General features: G+C 39.6%; 1 protein-coding gene across 3 annotated transcripts in view; it reads left to right on the top strand.

The window, feature by feature from the left end:
• Positions 1-15,183, top strand: part of TRIM37 (tripartite motif containing 37) — a 46,618-nt gene that overhangs the window by 4,336 nt on the left and 27,099 nt on the right. For all 3 annotated transcript variants that reach the window (XM_088152330.1, XM_088152331.1, XM_088152332.1), the window contains 9 exons: positions 2,258-2,359; positions 3,424-3,464; positions 4,561-4,677; positions 7,102-7,189; positions 8,292-8,414; positions 9,354-9,477; positions 11,191-11,258; positions 11,535-11,659; positions 13,968-14,018. In XM_088152330.1, the coding sequence (XP_088008456.1) occupies positions 2,258-2,359; positions 3,424-3,464; positions 4,561-4,677; positions 7,102-7,189; positions 8,292-8,414; positions 9,354-9,477; positions 11,191-11,258; positions 11,535-11,659; positions 13,968-14,018 (839 nt within the window). The remainder of the gene's footprint in view (positions 1-2,257; positions 2,360-3,423; positions 3,465-4,560; positions 4,678-7,101; positions 7,190-8,291; positions 8,415-9,353; positions 9,478-11,190; positions 11,259-11,534; positions 11,660-13,967; positions 14,019-15,183) is intronic.

Consider the following 15,183-nt stretch of genomic DNA (forward strand, 5'->3'; position numbering starts at 1 on the left):
TGGTCAAATCAGGGAAAGTGTATGTCCGTGAATTATTTCTCTGTTTTGGGTTCTCTGCGTGCTCCTGTTTACTAGTCCACGATTTCAGTGTTGGAGGAGAAAACATTACATTGGCACAGAAGGGAGTAAGGAAAAAATTGTTGACTGTTGTTTTTAGTTTAAATAATCCACCTTGAAGTTCTTGGAAAAGCAATCCAGACATATCTTAACAATGTTAATTAATAAATGCTCTTCTCGGATTGCTATTTTGATATTCATAACTTACAACTCACTTTTCTATTATAATAATACTTTCAATTTCTACTTTCCAAGGATGAGTAGAAGGAATTATTGTTCTTTGTCTGTGGGTTGGTATGAATTCAGCACACCTGGTTCCCACATTGAACTCCTTTCTCTCTGTTATATGAGTTGTTGCAATGAGGTCAAAAGAAGAAAGGGGTTCTGTTATTCATGAACTGATAAATCTATTTTTTCAGGTGCTGCAAAACTTCTTATTATTTTTGCTGCAGTGAGGTATTAACCCTCACTCGGGAAATTATTGCATGATATCATAGATCCTGGATCCGATAATTTGCTCACTTCTCCCTGTATGCTGCCTCTTTAAACAGGCAGGAATCTATGATGCTAGTGTTTCTCTATTTCTGTGTTGAAAGTGCTCTGTGCCCTTTGAGAACTTTTTGACACAGAGCTACCAAACCCTGCTCAGATGGGTGAGGTTATAGAATCTAGAGCATGCTTTGTTTTGGTATCAGAACTCCTAGATCCAACCTCAAAATTGCCATAAATCTCCCTTTTCACTTCCAGGATGGGAAGGGACAAAAAGTGAAAGACCAAGGATCAAGCCCACCCTGAACAACATAAGGTCACTGGGTGACTTTGGCCAATCAGCAATCTCAACCTAACAAGGCTGTTGTGAGGATAAAATTAGAGGGTGGATTAAGTATACAGGTAGTCCTCCTTAACGAACCTAATTGGGACCAGAATTTCCGTTGCTAAAAATGTAGTCATTAGGCGAAATATCATGTGATCTCACCATTTATCAGCGGCAGTTCTGGTAGTCCTGGTTGCGGTTATTAGGCCAGGACATTACACTTCTCCTGCCCTGCCATGCTCACCTCCACTTCAACTCCCCCAACCCACTTATCTCCCCCCCATCTTTGCTCTTTTGGCCGCCCTGCACTCCGCCACCTACCCCTGCTGCCCCCAGCTGATCTTTGCCATCTTCCTCCTGCTGCTGCTGAGGTGTGCCCAGCCAGGGCAGTTGTTGCCCCTTCACAAGGTCCTCGGCTGGGTGCGCTTCATCAGCAGCCGGAGGAAGAAGATGGCGAAGGTCAGCTGAGGGTGGCGGGGTTAGGTGGTGGAGTGCAAGGTGACCAAAAGGGCAGAGATGTGGGGGAGTTGGGCGAGTGGGGAGAGTTGAAGTGCACACTGTGGTTGTAAATGCAGGCAGGCTGCCAACTGCCCAAATTTTTATCATGTAACTGTGGGGATGCTGCAGTGGCCTTAACTTCAAGGACTGGTGATAGCTACCATTTGTTCAGCGCTGTCGTAACTTCAGTCACTGAGCGAATGGTTGTTAAGCAAGGACTACCTGTACTACCTTGAGCTCCTGAAAGAAAGGCAAGATATGAATTAAACTTGTAAATACATAGAAGTGCAAACTTTTGATTACACTGTATTCCACAGAATTAAGAGAGAGAGAACAAGAATGAAATGTGATTTGCTTCCGCAACTTTTTGGATCTTACCTGAAGCAAAAAGGCAGTATGGAGAAGAAATACATTCTCCCAATGTTGGAATGTGTATTTTCTGAATCATATGCATGTCAGTCCCTGGACAGTTCTTAGAAACAGACCAGGATGTAGAGTTGGTTTACATGTCCTCTCCTGTTTCAATTGAAAGTTTTCTGTGGTGTACCTTGATTCTGCAAGATTCTGGAGTGTCTTCTAAACAATTATAAGCATGCTTATTTTTTGTTCTGTTTCTTGCAGTGTTAGCAAGATACAGAAGTACGCATGTAGATGTAGCAAACCTTTTTTTAAATTTCTTTGAACAATGACATTTAAAAGTAAGTAAAATTAATTGTTAGTTGGTCCCTCTCTAAATACTCTATTATATAGTATCTCAGAGCAATATAGTTGAGCCTAGGTTTGAGTAAAATTTTAGCTGATGTGAGTAGGATAACATTTGTGCAGTTTACAAATAAAAGTGACACATATTTGTCTTGGCTGTGTTTTTTTTCTTTTTCTTTCTTCCAGAGTATTGCTGAAGTATTTCGATGTTTCATTTGTATGGAAAAGTTGCGTGATGCACGCCTATGTCCACACTGCTCCAAGCTATGTTGTTTCAGTTGCATTCGCGTAAGTAGTACTCACCGTTTTGGGGCCAAGTTACTTATTCTGTTGGAGACAGCAACTGGATTTTGGACGTTATCTGTGTTTTTGAAAATACTGCAAAGCAGATGTGAGTGTTATAGGGATTCTGATTTGAGTGGCGCTGTAAGAAAGACAGTTTTAACCTTTTGTTCTAGTGCCTGCCTGCCTGCTTTCCATTAACTAGTAGCCATGACCAGAACAATTACTAGAATAATGTGTACTATTTCTCTAAAAGGAAAGCAGTTCTGAATTTAAACTGATATTCTTCCAAAAAGGAAAGATTTAATCTGACTTGCTTCCATTTTCTCTGTGAATCCAAGAGGTACATCTCAAAGGTAAATTCTTTTGAGAAAATGTAGCATTCTTTTCAGGTCAATATAATAATACCAACATTTTAAATGAAAAAAACCCACAGTGGAGTTTATTCTAGGGATTATCCTTAAATTGTATGTTGCTGTTAAGCTTCTGAAGAACCCAGAAATTTATTTCTGAGAATGACAGTTGTTTTGGGATAAGTGACTCTCCTAGACCTTTCTGATGTGCACATTTCATTTTGTGAATAAGACAATTAAATAGGGTTGGACCAACATTTAGGATTAAGACACTGATATACAAAGAAAAGAGTCATGACTAACTTTCTTGATTAGTTGTTGTTGATTCCATGCATGACTAATTCTGGACCCAGCCTATAGACTAATTTTGTACAGCATTTTACATTAAAGTGGGCTTGGCTAGTTTATAGGTGACCATGTTCTGGGAGCTCGGCCATTGTCTTAGCATGTTGTATGAATCAAGCCATACCACCTGGTAAGGTATAATTTGGTATTATATTGGGAGTCACTTTCTGAGTGCAACAGTATACAAATACAATAAATAAATAGGGGTATTTTATGTTGTGAAACTGCAGCATTTGTGTGCTCTGTGAATCCCATTCAAGAATAATTTACCGATGTTGAAGAAATATGTCCAAGCATGTTTATAGGATTTATGTTTTTCTAATATTTTTGGAATTCTTCAGTGTTTTATAATGTGCCTGTTTTGTTTAACAGCGTTGGCTGACGGAACAAAGAGCTCAGTGCCCACATTGTCGGTAAGCTTTCTTTGGACTGATGTGGTAATCAGAACAAATGCTTTATTTTAGGTGGTTTTTGTTGCTGATATTCACAATTCATGTTTGGAAGGAACAGACAGGTGATAGGTTATAGTTCAAATTTGGCATATGAAGGAATGTTACCTATTTTGGCCTTCAGTAATTATATAAAAGTTTAATCAAGGTATAATTTTAAAAATTGCCCACAAATGTCACTCATTGAGGAAAAAAGAGCAATTTTCAAAGATTCTGGGAAAGAGTCTGCTCCTTTGATGTCACTTATCACAGTTCTCCCTATGTAAAAGTATAGACAACCTGGGTCCCTCTAGTACAGGGGTTCCTAAACTTTTTGCCATCACACCTCCCTTTAGTGTAATCTTAATGTACACGTCTCCTCTAAAAATCCAAACACCAAAATGAACACAAGTGAACAATGAAAACAATACAATGAAACCAAAGGTGGATTTATTGTAACAATACACTAAAAGGTTCTCCACACCTCCCTGGACTCCATCTGCACCTCCCCAAGGGAGGTATATCTCACAGTATGGGAAACCCTGCTCTAGTAGCTTTGAACTTCAGGTTCTGTCATTCCCAACCATCAGTCATCATGGTCAATGCAAAGAATTGTCTCTGGGTGTGCTGTAATGTCAAATGTTTGAATGCTATTTGTTCTCTAAGTCTTTAAAGTTCTGGCCAAATCCAAGCACTTATTCTCACAAAAAAAATTTTTTATTCTTGGTTTCAAAATTGCTATAAGGCAAGATTGCCCTTCTTGAATGAATATGAAATTATTTACTATTTGTTAATTAGTTTCCTCTGAATGTGAATGAAATCAGAAGGAACATTTGAATTTAGGGCTCCTGAATTGTGGCTTACTGATGAATTCCCCCCAATTTCTAAATGTATTCATTATTTTCATTAAATGTTTCAGCGGCTAGAGAGATTGAATAAAGAACTTATTCATTTTCATAAACCCCAGTCTTCATTTCTATATCTAGTAATAAAGAATGTTATTCTAACTATGTGTTATATTGGCATTTACTGGGATTTTTTTCTAAAGAGCAGGATTTTTACTCAAAACTTTTATTTGCAGAGCTCCACTTCAGTTGCGAGAACTTGTCAACTGTCGTTGGGCAGAGGAGGTGACCCAGCAGCTTGACACGCTCCAGTTATGTAATCTGAACAAGCATGAAGAAAATGAAAAAGACAAGTATGTGGATTTACATGGCCTCTTGATTGAAGCGTTTGTAATGCATTAACCTAAATTCCCTCACAATAGAAATTTTTAAAAAGTTTTTTTTTTCATATAAATAGCTGTGAGGAGTGGATTTACAGTTACATTACATGAGATGCTAAAATGGAATATTGGTATTTATTGTGAAGTTTGTTTTCTATAATGGATGGAGGGTATCTATCACTGGTCAGCTCCTTCTACTTGCTCTGGTAAGTAGTGTCATGGAATTTTTAGATGCAGTCATGGGAAGGCAGGCCTGTCCTAATTTACAAACACAAAAAGCTATGCTACAGAACAGCAAAAAGTTAAGCTAATTAAAAACACTGACACCCCCTCCCATGTCAGTGAACAGTGCCCTCCATCCACTATAGCAAAAGAACTTTCAGAGTAAATACCATTGTTTCATATTCCTGCAGTGGTAGTAGGCATCCTTCACTGGTGCATATCAAACAGGCCCACAGTTTAGTGTGGAAAGGCTCATTGAGTGAATTTGCTTTAGGAGGAAGTGATCACCCACCAAGCACTCTTCTGCCAAAGGAAGCTTGAACTGAGGTTAAACATACAATTTATAGTCCTTAATGAAGGACAACACAGATAACCTGTAGCTGTCTGATGTCATCCAAGGAGCATTTGCTGGAAAAGTAGCTGAATCTCTGTGTTCCCGGTAATGTGAACTTGTGCTTCTCCAGAGTAGCATCTGAGTACAACTTGTATGCCAAAGTGATGAAACCCCTATCTGTTTAGAGATGGTCAATCAACCTACAGTGAAGAAGAGAAATAGGAATGTAAGCTGAAGAGCAGAGCTCATCCATTCAAACAAGCTGGGCTTTGATGGTTCTCCAAGCATCCAATTTGTGCCAGTCCTTTGGCAACCTGGAATTTTGCCTAGAACAGAAGAAAGAAGCATTTGATGGAAGGATAGAAAATAAAAGGCCTTTCCTTTTGCACCAGGGACAAAAAGCCCTCAAGGTGACTTCATAGATAGTCACTCGATCCTCACTGAGGAGCCAAGATAATTTGCAATGCATTTTAGATGTAACCTAAACATTGTGGCTGGAACTGTTCAGTTTCTGTATAACTTTAACGTGGATCTTGATAATGGAAAGGCTCAACTAGAAGCTTGTGAAAAGCAGGCAGAGGCCATGGGCACTACCTAAAGAATTGAATTAAGTCTGAAAATCAGGGTCTTCTGGGCCCGTATGGAACTGCTTACATAACTTCAGACATTTCCTAACAAGTTTTGTGTAAAACTTCAGAAAAAAGAGGAAAGGGTGGAAAAGCTTGAAGAAAATCCAGAGGCCACTCCAAAATCAGGGCATCCATCACCTCCTTTGTCTCTTGAAAAATGGAGCATGAACCTCCTGATCTTGTGATTGGCAGTAAAAGTAAAGAGGTCCATTAGCAGGGTAATTTGTGCAAAGGCTATTTGGGTGTTTAGGAGGACCAAGATCCAGTGATCCTGGATTAGAAGGTTAAAATTAGTTATGCTGCTCTCCCAAATTTCCTGCATAAGGATGATACAAATAACTTATTTTCCTATGCATGGTCACAATATAAGAGGCACAAGAGTAACTGTTCTTTTATGATAAAAAATACCTTTGAGATAAAATATCAAAAGGGGAGTATAAAAGATATGAGATTCCTTATAATGAATTTTGATCCAGATCAAAAATCAACTTTCAGATGACTGAAAGTTCATTACAGAAGAAGAAAACAGTAACATTTCTAATTTAGAAGATAGAAATGGGGCTGAAGTAGCTAATGGAGCCTGTAAATGGCCATGTAGCCCAGGGAGCAGCTACATGTCTGCTGTCTAATCACCCTTGTTAGGTTCCTCACATTAGTGGGAGTGGTTAAATTCACCAGAAAGTAGAGGAATACAGAGATGACTTGGAGAAGATATGTAGAGACTCAGTAAAACATGAGCTTAGACCATTAGTAAAACATGAGCTCAGTTTGGGAGAACAGCGTGTGAAAGAAACTCAAAATTGCCCCACCTTGACTCTCTCTGGTATTAGAAGGAAGGAAGCAGAAACACTGTCAAGCTTTTAGGATTCTGTTTTTATAGCCTTTATCAATAAAGTAGAATATTGGTATTTCTTGTGCTGTTTCCTCATCTTGCCTGCCTCAGAGGACTGACACTAGCAAAGAAGCAGAAAATTCCTATTATCTCCACACCTGAATTGTTGGCTTGTAACTTCTCTAACATGCAAGATTTTACACTGTTTTCTGTTTTTATCAGAATCTCAGCAGTAGCTCACTGTGGCTGATGTCAAGTAAAAATAAGCTTCTCATTAATGACGCTTCCCACATCTTTAAAATTATCAAGGAAAACAAACTTACAATGGCTGCTGTTTTATGTGTCTGTAATTGCAATTTTTTCTTTATGTTTTTTTAAAGGTGCGAAAATCATCATGAAAAGCTTAGTGTATTTTGCTGGACATGTAAGAAGTGTATCTGCCACCAGTGTGCACTTTGGGGTGGAATGGTGAGTGAAGCTTTTTATGTACAGATGAAGAACAAAAAGTTCTCTGTACAATATTTATTTTGTAGAAACAGAAGCACTGCCATTGTTTTATGAAATATTGTGGTTACAGGTACAATTTCTGGGATAACATTGTAGGAGGTGGGGGTCTTTTGTAGCTTACTATGAAATTAGTATAATTATTGAAGAACAAAGTTAGTAATTTTTAAATTTAATATGCATATACTAGCCTGCAAGAAGGAATGGAAAGTTACATTTTTATTTGAGGATGGAAGAGAGAACTTTCCTTCTCTGGCACCAGCTTCATTTTACTCAGCAGAAGGAAAGAATTGCATTGTGACTCTCCATTGCAATATTTGCCAGCATTCTCACAGGTCATTAAAGTTCCAAAATATCATGACTTCTTCATAAGAGGTTTAAGGTAATGTGCCCAAAATAATAACAGCATCCAGTAATGGAATAACTCCTCCTGTTATGCAAGATGATAAATTCACATGTTCTAGTGTTTTGTTTCGGAGGATGCTGCTTTTGAGCACTACCCTTTTCCCTCCTTGCTTTAAAATTGGACTGCAGGTGCAAAGCCAGCTTCTCAGGAGAGGGTACCACAATCAGAAAGTCTCTCTTCCTAAGTAACACCTATGCCTTCCTATTTGGCAGGGGTGTCTTAATAACTCTTACTTCGATCTGTTGCATTGATATAACATTCTTGTAGTGTAAGATATAGCTATTTAATAAAAAATTAATGAAGACCAGTTTTGACAAGGAAAGCATGTTATGTACTTTATACTATCTAAACCTTGAATTAAACATTCTATAAAAAGTGTTTCTGGGTAGTTGATTTAGCCTTTTTCCTGAAATGCTAACTTCAGACATCTATAATCGCTCTTTAATTAGGCAGAAAGCTACGCAGAATAAGTAACTTCAATTTGTATTCACTTAGAGCCTGAATAGATTTTTGTGGGAAGTGTGACTGGAAGAAAAGCCAGCTTCAATATGTTAAAAAGAGCTTCTTCCAATAATAATCTCTGGGATTCATGTGAATAAGAGTAATATGTTCTGAGCTGGTGCAATGAAGCTACCATATTCATTTGTGTCTTTCTAATAGCATGGTGGGCATACTTTTAAGCCCTTAGCAGAAATTTATGAGCAGCATGTCACAAAAGTGAATGAAGAGGTGGCAAAGCTTCGCCGGAGACTCATGGAGTTGATCAGTTTGGTGCAAGAAGTGGTAAGAACAACTCTTCCAGTTTTGATTAATGTATCATTCTCATATTCTCAAAGCCCTGCTGCTGGGATGATGGTACTGCTTGAGGCTGGAAGGTGATTTCTAACCTTGGACAGTTGGGAGAGGAGGACAAGGTGAAAGAAACCATTGCCTTCCAGGTTGAACAATGGTAAACAGATTCTCACCTTTCATTAAGAAGAGATATGAGCCTCTCTATCTCCTGCTCAGCGTTTTCACTCCTTGCAAAAAGTCATTATATTCTGGAGAAGGGACTTCCTGGTTAATGTTTTCAAGATGGGAACATTTTTAACACTGCCCCATTAAAAAAAAGGTGAGCAAAATGTCAATTTAATGCGTCCTAACTCCAAGGAACTTATATATGTGTTGAAGCAAATAGGACCGTGGTTGAGAGACTGTGAATAATAAAACTATTATGCCTGTTTTTCTGGGTTTAGGAGGGGAATTAGAGTGGTATATCACAATCCTGAGGTGTGATCCAATGTGATTTATTCTCCTAATATATCATGGAGGGGGGAGTGAGAGATCCTAGTGACCGCAGAGGTTTGTGTTTTATGTTAGAGGCTATAAGGTTTAGTTTCTCTTCCCTCCTGTGTGGGCCTCTCTCTCTTTCCAAATGAAGGCAGTGTATCGTTTAGCTGCTCAGAAATTGTTCCTGCCTATACTTTGCTTTGTATTTCTTCCATTAAAGCAAAGTGGCTGTGCAGGCTCATGGAGATAGCCAGGAGCAGCGTACAAATCAGCTGTTGAACTTAGAGAAAGATGTGGCTGTTTTAATGGTTCAAAAAGAGGTACTTCATATGTTCTCCCACCTATTCAGAGCATCTCTGTTAAAGGATTTGCACAACCCTAGAACGTAATCCCCATGTAAACAAACAAAGGCTGGCCAGCCAGTTGTAAATTGATGCCATGTGTGTCTTTCAGGAGAGGAATGTTGAAGCGGTACGCAGTGCAAAAGATGAACGTGTTCGGGAAATCAGGAATGCAGTGGAGATGATGATAGCTAGGTTAGATACCCAGCTGAAGAATAAACTCATAACACTAATGGGTAGGTTTACCTTTTTTGGGTTACATTTTAGGGCAGGAATTGAACTTAGCACTGGATAACTTTCTCTTTGTTGAAGGTTATGTTCTCTTGCTATTCATCTATTGAGGGCTGTGTGTCAGTGGTTTGTGAAGTTTAATTGAACAATACAGGTGGTCCTCATTTAGTCATCACTTGTTCAGTGACCATTCAAACTTATGACAGTGCTGAATGACTGGTCACTGATGACCGGTCCTCAAAGTTCCAGCTGTTGCAGCCATTGCAATCAGGGTGCTTGGTGCCTGGATCGCAATTATGACATTGCAGCATCCCGCAGTCATGTGATTGCCATTTACAACCACCTTTGCTGGCTTCCTACAAGCAAAGTCAATGGGGAAGCCAGCAGGAGGTCACAAATGATGACCACATGATGTCCTCGCTTAACAACCTGCGGTGATTCGCCTAACAACGGCAACTGGAAGTGCCAGAATTTTCAGCGCAATCATGTGATGTTACAACCATGTCACTTAATGATGGAAATTCCGGTTTTAATTGCTGTCATTAACCAAGGACTACCTGTAGGTGTGTTTGAGACAAAAGGAGTGGACCTCCCATTCTGTCTCCAGCATTATCTTTTTTTTGGTCTCTCTGATGCCTCTGTCATTGGCCTGGTTCCTACAGCACACAAAGCAGCAATATGGTTTGGTTTTGATTTAGTGTGATGCTTGAACACAGCCATTCTTTTAAGCCATGCTTTATGCCTGAATTGTTGTGTGAATCTGGCCAATTATTCAATACATCATAGTGAAACAAACCAAGGGTTAGAGGAATGCATGAATAAGGTGTTTGTCTCCTCCATCTTCCAACAATAGGAGGGACAGATTATTTTGTAAGAAGGCTGAGCTGCTTACTTGTCAAAGGTGGCTCACCCTTGAGTTCAAAAGTAGTTCTCTTGGGATAGGATTAAGCTATAACTTGGTAAGTCTGGAAATAATTAGACATAGAAAGCAGAATAAGTTGATGTGTAATGCATGCTCTGATTTTCAACAGAGAATAGATCTGCCCTGTCTTGCATGTGAGTCTTTCAGATATTCCTAGGTTGTTCTCATATCTCCTCTTAGGCTTTCTTTTGCAAGCCAGACCTTCCCTGCCCTTTTAAATGTTCCTCACTGGAGTTGCATTCCTGACTCCCCATCATCCTGAGAGTTCTCTTCAGAACCCACTATAGAGAACTTCTCTGTGTCCTTTCTAATGTGTGATGCCCAGCACTGGATATAGTCCTTCAAGTGTGGCCTAACCAGAGCAGACTATAATGAAACCATTACCTGCTATCACCTGAATGCAGTGCTTCTGTTAATGCAGCCCAAGATTGCACTGGCTTTCTAGCACAACATCACGCTGCTTGCTCATGTTCAGCTGGTGGTCCTTTTCTGTTACAAGTAATTTTTTACATTTTGCGAGTTGCCTAGAATTGCAGTTGTGATTGAGGCAGCCTGTAGGTTTGATTGAATAAATAAGTACTTCTAGACCCTTCTGATATGCATTGCTGCCAAGTCATGTCTCTCCAATCCTGGCCCTATGCTTTTGATTTTTCCTACACATGGTGGATGTTAGACTTGTCATAGTTAAACATTACAACAGCTGATTTAGCCCTGTGTTAAAGCCTGTTTGGTTTGATTGCACAGTGCCAGGATAGTGTCATTTTGTTTAGATTTTGGTTCTTTGTCTACTGAATAGGTCAGAAGACATCACTCACTCAAGAAACGGAACTTCTGGAGTCTTTGCTGCAAGAAGTAGAACATCAGGTGATGGAAGCTAGTGTTGTGGATTCTCAATATTTGGAAAATGATTTTAAGATCAGATATCCAGATATTATTACTATGTGTTTAAAATAACAAACTGTACCTGTATGATTTTCTGGCAGTATAAAGTGAGAAGAGCTTGTCTGGATCAGAGCAAAGGTCCCTCTAGTCTAGCATTTAATTAATTGTGATTTTATGTGCTTTGTATTTTAAGGTGGGAGTTCAATTGGTGAATGTTTTGACTTAGGCCTGTGTTGTGCTCCATTCCCTTCCTTACAGCTGCGGTCATGCAGTAAAAGTGAACTGATATCAAAAAGTTCCGAGATTTTAATGATGTTCCAGCAGGTCCATCGGAAGCCCATGGCCTCTTTTGTCACCACTCCTGTCCCTCCAGACTTCACAAGGTACAGCTTCAGCTATTTATGAATTATCAGGTCTGTTGTTTAAGGTCTATATGTTATAATAAAAGGCATTTGAAGCATTACCTAACTTGCATAAGGCCCAGCATTTACACAAAGGATGTGAGAAATGTATTTATTTTTTTAATGAAAACATCTCTGTGATAATAGTCACTATTGTTCAGTGAGTTATGTTGTGTTTTGGAGAACAGATTTGCATATGTAGCAGTCAGAATTTAAATGATTTACCTTTTGAGGTTTTTTAGTAAGTTTTTTAGTTTGGCCAGGGGTGAGCTTCTGAAAATGAGGTATCCTCAAGCACTATATTCTGTATAAACATAATTGTCACATGATAAAAATTTTAACTAGTATGTAAATCCTGGATGCTGAATTGAATGCTAAATACCAATAGAAGCAAGTATGTGTAGCTCAGGGTTGAACTGTGGAGTCCTTGGGGTTCTCTGAGCTTGGCTGTTTTCTTGCAAACGTTTCGTTAGCCGGCTAGGTAACATCTTCAGTGCTAGAATGGGATGGGGTTTGTTTATATACAGTGGCATGCCCTGCCAGGGTTGGTGGGGGTGTGGGTTTTGTTTTGTTTTATTTTTTTCCCCCTAGTAGTTCCTTGATTAGGGTATTGTTTACTGCTGATTGTATGTCTGCTGATGATCTTGGTGTTAATCTCTGCTTATCTGGGTCATGATTGCTGGTGAGGAGATGTTCTGGTCTTTTGTTTCCTTTTTATTGTCTCTTTTGAATGGTGTGTAGATGCTGTTTCTGTCTATGTGGCTGTGGATGGCTGCCTTGTCTGAATACCAAGCTTCCAAGATTTTAATTGGCAAACTGTTAGCATCTTAGACCAAGCTAAATCCAAAAATGCGAGGGAATACCCTAATCAGGGAACTACCAGAGGGAAAAAATAAAACCCCCACCCCCATCAACACTGGCAGGGCATGCCACTGTATATAAACAGAGAGCAAAGCCCATTCCATTCTAGCACTGAAGATGTTACCTAGCCTACCTGTTTGCATTTCAGAGAACCCCATGAATGCTAAATCTAGCATGATGTAGAGCTTCCTCTCAACTTACATTCCCATGGAAAGATCCGGGGCAGGGGGCAGGACCCCAGTGTGGATGGAAGGGAATAATTTAAGTAATACAAACTATGCTTGCTTGCTTGTTTTTGGGTTCTATGATACTGCCAGACAGAATATAGCCCAGATAGCCTAGCCCTAGGTTATCGTTATGAATAGACTGGTGACTATATAACCTGTTACCCAATTGTGTGGTTGCAGCATTACATTTTTTAAAGCCAAAGTGCTAAGCGTATGGCACACAACATTGCACTTACAAGGACACCTATGCCTTAGAGCTGAACAGCCTACATTTCTGAGACTTATTCCAAGTTGTCCATTCTGTTGCTAACACACTTCTCCGGGTAGAACTTGGCTATATGTCAGTTGATGCTTGATTACAACTCTGCCAATTAAAGTATTGACTTAAACAAATTTGGGGAGGTGAATTCCTAGCCCAACTAGTTCTGACAGACAGATAACAGTCTTCCTGGAAGAAACAAATAATGGATGATCTGGCTCATTGTGGGCTTATCTCCCACTCACTATCCATGCCAGGGTTGGCAGAAAGAAGAAAGCTCAAGCAGAGAAATTTAGATCTTGATTTACAGAGAGATAGAACCATTACTTCTCATCTCTGCTACAATGACCTCACATGCTCCTCTTTTACAATTCCCCCATATTTGTATCAACTATTAGTACCATCTCACAGGAGAGCCTTCACTTGGCATGTTTGGATGCTCTCCTGTCAGTGGTACTGTTAGGCAGATACAAAGACATTCCTTACCAAGAGGATTTGTGTATTTGCTCAGGCTTTGAAATTGAGACAGTAGTCCATGTGCTTCTGAAATGTCCTATCTGTCAAGTATAGAGGGCAGAGTTAAAGTCCCCTTTAATTGCAAACTATTCAGACCACTCTCATATAGCAGTCATGCGTTACCTACTAAACGCCCAGAATTAGAAAGTCTTCAGACTTGTCACCAAATGTTGTACTGTTGCTATGACAATTAGAAGTTTTTAGACCTGATTGTTTCCCCAAGTGTTTTGGAGGTTGTATAATGGATTTTTTTAAAATTTCTGTGTGCTTCGTCTATGGCCATATATTTTAATAAACTAACTGTTTTTTAAAATCCCACAAGAGAACTTTGAAACTTCCTGGGGTTTAATAGGGGAACGTGTAAAGAGTTTTAAAAAATATTTATTTTATGTATTTTATGGCTCACATGCTATTTTTTTCTCTGCAGTGAGTTAGTTCCTGCTTATGATTCAACTACCTTTGTCTTGGAGAATTTTAGGTAAGAACATTAATTATTTAGAGATGGGTCTGCAATAACTACCACATAATTCCAGGAAAAGATGCATCTGCTGAAAAGAGTGACAGACAAGTGCAACATCTGTTTTCCCACATACAGTGGGGCAAAAAAGTATTTAGTCAGCCACCAATTGTGCAAGTTCTCCCACTTAAAAAGATGAGAGAGGCCTGTAATTTTCATCATAGGTATACGTCAACTATGAGACAAAATGGGGGAAAAAAATCCAGAAAATCACATTGTCTGATTTTTAAAGAATTTATTTGCAAATCATGGTGGAAAATAAGTATTTGGTCACCTACAAACAAGCAAGATGTCTGGCTCTCACAGACCTGTAACTACTTCTTTAAGAGGCTCCTCTGTCCTCCACTTGTTACCTGTAGTAATGGCACCTGTTTGACCTTGTTATCAGTATAAAAGACACCTGTCCACAACCTCAAACAGTCACACTCCAAACTCCACTATGGCCAAAACCAAAGAGCTGTTGAAGGACACCAGAAACAAAATTGTAGACCTGCACCAGGCTGGGAAGACTGAATCTGCAATAGGCAAGCAGCTTGGTGTGAAGAAATCAACTGTGGGAGCAATAATTAGACAATGGAAGACATACAAGACCACTGATAATCTCCCTCGATCTGGGGCTCCACGCAAGATCTCACCCCGTGGGGTCAAAATGATCACAAGAACGGTGAGCAAAAATCCCAGAACCACACGGGGGACCTAGTGAATGACCTGCAGAGAGCTGGGACCAAAGTAACAAAGGCTACCATCAGTAACACACTACGCTGCCAGGGACTCAAATCCTCCAGTGCCAGATGTGTCCCCCTGCTTAAGCCAGTACATGTCCGGGCCTGTCTGAAGTTTGCTAGAGAGCATTTGGATGATCCAGAAGAGGATTGGGAGAATGTCATATGGTCAGATGAAACCAAAGTAGAACGTTTTGGTCTAAACTCAACTCGTGGTGTTTGGAGGAGAGAGAATGCTGAGTTGCATCCAAAGAACACCATACCTACTGTGAAGCATGGGGGTGGAAACATCATGCTTTGGGGCTGTTTTTCTGCAAAGGGACCAGGACGACTGATCCGTGTAAAGGAAAGATTGAATGGGGCCATGTATCATGAGATTTTGAGTGAACACCTCCTTCCATCAG

The sequence above is a fragment of the Python bivittatus genome, unplaced genomic scaffold (genome assembly GCF_059951505.1).
Source record: "Python bivittatus isolate LINGU-HERP-01145 unplaced genomic scaffold, Pbiv_v1 ctg000690_np1212, whole genome shotgun sequence".
Lineage (NCBI taxonomy): Eukaryota > Metazoa > Chordata > Lepidosauria > Squamata > Pythonidae > Python > Python bivittatus.